General features: G+C 32.1%; 1 protein-coding gene across 4 annotated transcripts; it reads right to left on the bottom strand.

Moving 5' to 3' along the window:
* Positions 1–214: 214 nt before the first annotated feature.
* LOC114423292 lies at positions 215–5,724 on the bottom strand. 4 transcript variants are annotated; one of them, XM_028389994.1, is made up of 9 exons: positions 5,168–5,724; positions 4,288–4,526; positions 4,028–4,135; positions 3,276–3,938; positions 2,911–2,990; positions 2,212–2,691; positions 2,026–2,109; positions 1,799–1,887; positions 215–481 (listed from the first exon to the last, which is right to left on the bottom strand). In XM_028389994.1, the coding sequence occupies exons 2-9, from the start codon at positions 4,322–4,324 to the stop codon at positions 319–321; spliced, it is 1,704 nt and encodes a 567-aa protein (XP_028245795.1). In that variant the 5' UTR covers positions 4,325–4,526; positions 5,168–5,724; the 3' UTR covers positions 215–318. The 4 variants fall into 4 exon arrangements, with proteins under 4 accessions (XP_028245795.1, XP_028245796.1, XP_028245798.1 ...); XM_028389997.1 differs by having other exon boundaries at positions 360–875; positions 5,168–5,707; XM_028389995.1 differs by lacking the exon at positions 4,288–4,526 and having other exon boundaries at positions 5,168–5,718.
* Positions 5,725–7,658: the final 1,934 nt, after the last annotated feature.

Below are 7,658 nucleotides of genomic sequence, written 5' to 3'. Positions count from 1 at the left end.
TTCTACATAATTGTAATTGTATTAACTTGTTTAACATTTCTTTATCATTTTGTTTGTATCTAACTTAAAAGTTGTTACAAAATTAACATCCTCGCGGAGCGTGGGTGCATATCTAGTTAGGAGTTATTATGTTTTGACAAAAGAGCATTTTGTTTCATACATTGGAGGTGCAAGCACACTCAGTATAGATGTTCAAAGGAGGACAATGGCTTGATGAGGGATCAATTTATTAAAATTTCTTTATCATTACTTTTCCACAGGATCTTCTGGTGTTCTTTCACCTCAATCAAAACGAATCAAAATTATTCTTTTCAAATACTAAAAGCATAAGTGGGTAACTACTCCAACAAAGGATCCAATTGAACCAAACCAAGATGCCAGAGGCACTGCAATAATTGATAGTGTGTTTGGAAAAGCCAAATCACGCAATCCAATACACATTGAACGCCAATCTCCCTCTTGTGTTGGATTGACGCTCAACCTGATGAAAAGGTGAATCAAACACCACAAACCATTATGAAAAAAAGAAGACACTATCTATCAACTGCATTTGGATCCCTCCTACCACAAGCAGCTGCATGAAAATAAGATTTTACATCCAAAATTTCAAGAAAAAGGGGTAGGGAGTGGGGTTTCTTTTGTTACAGAAGCAAATAGGCAAGCACAACAGCAAATCAAGTTAGTCATGTTAGTGTGTCTTTCTAGATGTTACTGTGCAAAATGGATCTGTCTCTCTAGACTGTACAAAACCAATGGCATAGAGAAACCCTATAAATATCATATCTGTGGAATCTGACAACAACACTTAATCCGCTGAGGAACTGGTTTCAGCAGTTTCATCCTCACTAAAGCTAGATGGCATCTCTGCAGCAGACCTACATGGATCATAATCATATTTTATGGTATTAAAAAGGGTTCTACATCCATTAAGTCAACATGTAGGGTGAAAACTTTCAAGTGAAAGTTAATGTAAACTTTAAAATTAATCTTTTAAGCTCATAAAACTATATATTCAGTTCAGTGAAAAGAGAAGGAATGGGGCTAAGGAAATAAATAATTATATTGATAACGGCAACACCATATGCTTAATTTTTACAACTAACAAATTAAAATTTCAATAATTCTCCAACAACCATTTCTCTTCACTGACTTTGGAAATACTCAATTCATTTTACTTTCTTATTCTCTTCTAAGTACTTATGGAGAAATTTATCTAAATAGGCCTCTGTCATTGTTACCGTTGGGAAGATGTACAACAAATGAACCCTTCTTAAATTCTGTTTTAGTAATTTTCAATTCTGGGGTGGTAAGAAATGATTTTGGGAGAAGTGAAATTTTTTAACTTTGATGTAGGGAGTTGGACTTGGACTCATTATATCTTATTTACAGTTTTAAACTTCAAAAGCTGCTTTTACCTGAAAGCACTTTTATAAAATAATTGATTATTTCTTCTGAAATAAGTTGAACCAAACAAGTGTAAAATCAAATCAAATCTACTCAAATCACTTTTAAAATATCATAATGATACCCAAACACAAATCCAATTTTTCAAAATTAATTTCTTCCAAAATTATTTTTCTCAAGATCAGTTCTCTTCCAAAATTTGAAATAATCAAGACCCTTATTCTACTTTCATTAGGCAAGCATTGGTCATAAAAAACACTAAAATTTAAATTATGAATATAAATGCTACTACAATAAAAATGAAATACTGACATAGACAAGAACATAAGCTAACAGAATTTTAGGACCAGGGGAAGTATGTAATCATGAAAAAGAAAAGGATATAAATGGACACCTTTGACTTTTTCTTGGTTCCAACTCAGCAACAGATGATTGTTTAACATCATATTGTTCAAGTGGATCAACTTTAGCCCACTTTGCAACCTATGGTGTTAATGTATAAAAAAGGATAAGGACACATAGTAAAGCAAAACATCTTATACACTAGCATGGACTAAGGGAGTGAGCTCAACAGAAAATTTAATTACGACAGATGCAGGAAGTAATGCATCTAAAGCTCACCGTCATTTCATTTGTAAGCACCCTAACTTCATCTGGATCACGATATTGTTTTTTTATCTTTCTATCCCCATCAAACTTCTCTTCCTGCAAAAGTGCAACCAAGCAAGCATTTTAAGTATCTGTAAACGAAAGAAATTGATGATAACATGTAGAACTCACAAGTAAAGTGCAAATAAATTAGCAGACCTTTGCCATCCTTTTATTAAGCCCTCTTCTTTCTCCAGTATCCAAGTAAACTTGAGACTTATGTACTGAATTTGAAGGTTTAGATTTCACATATTCACCCCTTTGTACATTCTTCAGGTTGCTGTTTTCATAGCCATGTAGCAGAGAATCTGTCTGGTTAACCACAAGGTTATTCTCTTCATAGTGATCACTGGGGTTAGAACCAGAGTCATATCTCGTCCCATCAAAACCATGCTTAGTACCCTTTCTACAATTTTTAGTGTTATTATAAGCAGATGCTTCCCCAGTAGAGTCTGCATTGAAATCCAGGCAAGAGTTCTTGTGAGGCAAAGGATTGGTAAAACTCTGAAAATTTCTCCTTTGATTTATATCATGGTGGGATTTCTTATCCTGGAAATCAGAATCATGCAAGGAGCCAAAGTCACCTCTGACCATTTGTGAATCTTGGGAACTGATTTTGGTAAAATATGAATCATATCTCTGCCAACAATACACAAGGAAAAGAAAGTGAGAGGCCAGGAAATTAACAATTAAGCACTGAATTTAAAGAAACTACCACTCATCCTAAGCATGTAAGTTGTAACATTAAAAATCAAGTAACTACCCAATTTATGAAGCATGTATCTTATAATTTAAATAGATCATGTTCTACTAGGACAATCAAATTAAAAGATGAATGCATTAGAAAGTTCAACTTACAGAACTGAGACTGGACTGTTTTTTCACTGCAGAGACTTCTGGAGAATTTGGAAGAGCAGGATTTGCAGCATAGTATGCTTCTGCCATAGCATTCATCAGATTAGACAGGTAACAATCTCAATCTATTCTCATAATGACAGTATGCAATCAGAAATTAGATTTAGAATTAAGAGAATCAATATAATAAAGAAAATACACCCTTACACCTAAGCTAAGATCAAATCTATCTAGTAAAACGCTCAAACTCAAAGATCATGAACTTTCTTGACCTGATGTGACCAACAATATTCCTTCAACCCAAAGCATCTGCAAACCTAGTGAGCCTTGGAAAAATCGGATAACTGAATACATAGAGTACAACCTACCATTAGCTAGATCTGCAATTTGACATTCAAATGCCTCAGGAGGAATTGTATCAAATTCAACACTAAGTAGTGGACCATCTTCCCGATAATGCTTTCCTAATTGCTTTTTAACAGCAGTAATAGCAGCATGCTCTATCTCTCCCTTCACTTTCAAATATCCTGATGGTTTATGTCCCATGTTATTTGCACCCTTGGTATTGGGAGGCAGAAGAGATCCATTAGGTGTTACATGACTAGAAGGCTCCATATCATACGGATCCTGTCCTTGACAAAGCAATCGATCTTGCAAAGATGAGCTACTCTCAGATGATGTGTTATCTGTTGCACTATCATTTTCTACATAACGATGGTTTTTGTGTCCATAGGTTATATCTGCAGCTGAAAATCCATGGTTATAGAGGCCATGACTCTCAACCTCTTTGGGATCCAGATACCTATAGTGAACATGTTTAGTGCTTCCGCATGAATCCTGCACTAGACCACTGCCACGATCCTGAATGACACCACTTGAACGATCTTGTCGTCCATTAGCACATACTTCATCATTCAACATTTTTTTATCTTTCAATCTTCTGTGGCAAAACCATCCAGATATTTGCTTTTCTGTCAATTCTAACTCATCGGCAAGTTCTGATTTCATTTCCTCCGTGGGATATTTGTTATCTGGAAAAAAAGGTGAAAAAAGAAATTCGTCAAGAATTAGCACTCGGCAAGATGCATTAACACCCATGTGACAAAAGAAGTACACCTACCATTATAAAAATCTTCCAAGGCCTTAAGCTGGGCTGGTGTTTTGAGCCTTCTTTTCTTATTTTTCTCCATAGACAATTTATTTTCTTCAGACTGCAACTCAGTTACTTCTGAATACCAACAGAAAAGCAGAAGTAGTGTTAGGATGGAAAAAATAACAATAGTATGCAATAAAAAAAAGACAACAAAACAAGAAAACAATGTAATGCAATACAATCCACTTCAATTGATAAAAATGTTATGAAATCACACGGTTACATACTTAACTGCAATGACAACATGGAAAAGGATGGATGCATGGACAATCAAAGTCGACCTAATGTTGGGAAATTTTCCTTAAGTGCAAGAAAGCTGCTTCCTTTGAATCTTGAAGAGGAAATATACTTGTTTTGTTGAAATATGTATAAGGAAATGATTTCATAGCAAAAATAGGTTTATGAATTTCAAGAGGCTGCTACAGAAGATCACTAGCAACACGTAGTTAATGAATTTCATTCTTAACTGCCAAGAAAAATTCTTATCAGTGGATATAAAATATAAAAACAGAACATCATAAGCAACCATTTCATTCTACCCTCACAATTTTTGTCAACAAAGTTATTTAAAAAAAAAAAAAAGTAAGTTCTAGATAAGTTAATATGCATGCTTCATATTTACATATTATACAACAAAACTTGATATTTGAAGAAAAAATAAAAAAAAGGAAACAACTTTAAAATAAAAATTAAAAAGTTGCAAAACCAGTATTTTGCAAAAGCACATGGGATACAGTACATGCAGTAGATCCAACCGTAGGCATCATTTTATGACATTAACAAAGCAAACAAAAGCCGTTCCAAATTAAGGTCGTAACAAAAAATGTAAAAGACCTAAAAATCTGAACACATCAAATATCAAATTTCAAATTATAACTGAAATTCAACCAAATCCCAATTTCCCTTCACTTTGATTAACTACCCCAAAACCCAAAGATCCCAAATTCAAGACCTTGATGCCAGATTAACCATCAAAACAAACACCCCACAATGCAAACAATTCACATCCAGGATCTAGATTCGAACCAAGCAATTCAATACATGAATTGGAAACAACCTTGTAAAAAAACATCATATGGAAAACCCAAATCACTGATAACACAATACCTTCCATGGTTGTGAGGAATTGTGGTGAATCTCCCTCTTCTCTGCAAGTTTTGGAGTCAAAGTGCAAGCTTTTTTCACTGGCTTCTCAGAAAAATGAGACCCATTTGACCCAAACCAAGAGAAAATGCAAAATTAACAGTGGGTATGTGCGATTCATTCATTTAGACCCTTAATTCATCTTAGAGAAAAGAAAGAGAGAAAGTAACTTCTGGGGAAAGTTGAAAGCCAATAGAGACAGAAGAACAATCTCTCTCTTTTTTATTTCATTTGCTTCTTCCTCCGATCACCTTTCACATTTTTATTTTTTTTTACCTTCTGATTGAACAGGGAAATCAATTTTTTTTTATCTTTTTTAATTGTTGAATTGAATTTTACTGTGCTTTATTTTTTCCAGAATGAATGAACGCTGAAGAAAGGGAAAGAGAAATATGCAGTTTTGCTCAAAATAATAAATAAAAATTAGTATATGGACATGTCAACATGATCTGGGACTAGGAGTACAATACGTTTTCTTATTTTTCATTTATAAAAACATTCATTGCATTCGCACTTTTTCTTTTCGGAGTCGTTCTTGAATCTTGATCCAAAAGTCAAAGATTTTTGGTTTAGTAATCAATGGTTGTAACCAATATATTGGTATTTCGTTTTATAGTTTTCACATGATAACTACTTAAAAGCATAATTTTTAATTTTTAATACTTTATTTTAAGTTCATTTTTGGTTAATTGTACATTTTATATCATCCTGTTAAAAAAAAAGCATTTCATATCATCATTTCCCCAAGTTTTTTCCAGGAATTTTATTATTCAAGTTTTCAATTCTTACATATTTTATCACATAAGTTTGTCTTTTTTTTTTTACAAATTTTATTACTAAAATTATCAATTTTTGTATATTTTATCATTATGTTGATAATAAAATGACACCATTTGAAAAAAATTGATAAATTTTTTTAGTAATGTGCCACCATTGATAAAATGTATAAAAATTAAAAATTTTGGTGATAAAATTTGAAAAAGAAAACTAGGCAATTCGTAAAAATAATAAAAATTGAATAATAAAATATGTATTTAAGTCTGATATATTTGGTATGTGTGTGCTATTTATCATATTTAGTAATGGAAAATGTATTTTACAAGTTTAAAAGTGCAAAAATAAATAAATAAATAAACACAACACATTTAATATTATTCAATTAAATAAAAGCCCTTCTACAAAGGCTGTGATAAATAAATAAACACAACACATTTAATATTATTCATGTTTTACTCAAACTAACACTTGTCTCATCATTAGTGCTAGTCATAGTCATTGTTTCAAGCATAAGACATACAATCTCTTCGGTGAATCTTGGTTTACAAATAAAAGTTATGATCTCATCGAAAGATTTGTGTAAGATAGCGCGTACAACTTAAACAACACAAGTGCTTCAAAAAAGAAACTTAAAACTACACAAGACTAACAAATTTGGCAAAGATGTTTGTCACGTGTTTGTTATGTTTAAACTTCATATAACTGTATTCAATGCAACCATCCTCTGAATATATATGTTGGCATAATGAATGCCAAGAAATACTCTACTACCTCGATTAGATCGAGAATTCTTTTCCTTGAAACTGCAAACGTCGTGTCGTCACTAATTGTAACAATATATTTACCATGAGAACATTGAAACAACACACCTTTGTAAGCTAGTATCACATCAACATTGTAATATAAAACAAGGAATCCCTCCATTTTTTTTACTAAATTTGTGAATATGAAGACAATTTGGTGCCTCGGACCACTCACTATTATAAACTAGTGCAAATATTATTCACTAAAAAAATCCAAATTGCACTAACTACATGAATGGTTTAGATTGCACAAATTCAAACTCGAGTGTTGCTCATGCGCCAATTCACCATTAACGTCATTGTCCAGTGTGTCAAAAAAAGAAATGATCCATATTGCACCAAATAAATCAACAATGCAGATAGCATAGATTGTTCGCACGACATTGAATCATTATGTCCTCTATTGAAGTTAAGATATTTATTAAAAACTCTTGTAGATAAAAAAAATTAAAATTTAAAAATACAAAATGAAATCGTATTTTTAAGGTGTACTTTTCAAAAATGCACAATGGATTATATTTTTGCAATGTACTTATGAAAACTACATAATGAAAATATAATTTTGTTGTGTAATTTTGAAAAATATATTATGAAAACACATTTTTGTTTTGTTTTTTCTCAATGGAACAATGTTTCCATTGTGTTTAAAGGTACAAACTCAATACATAATGAAATTATGATTTTATTAGATAAAATACACAATGAAAATGCATTTCAATCAAGCAAAATACACAATAAAAATGTATTTCCATAGTGTACTTTGATTGCACCCCTCTTGCACAGCAGAAATGCAATTTCATTGTTTATTTTGCTCAACAGAATCACAATTCTACCAAGAGTATTTTCCTAAATCGATAAAACCAAACACATTATAG

Source organism: Glycine soja, chromosome 8, assembly GCF_004193775.1.
Source record: "Glycine soja cultivar W05 chromosome 8, ASM419377v2, whole genome shotgun sequence".
NCBI lineage: Eukaryota > Viridiplantae > Streptophyta > Magnoliopsida > Fabales > Fabaceae > Glycine > Glycine soja.
Note: the sequence above shows the minus strand (reverse complement) of the source record. Positions and strands in the feature narration are given on the sequence as shown.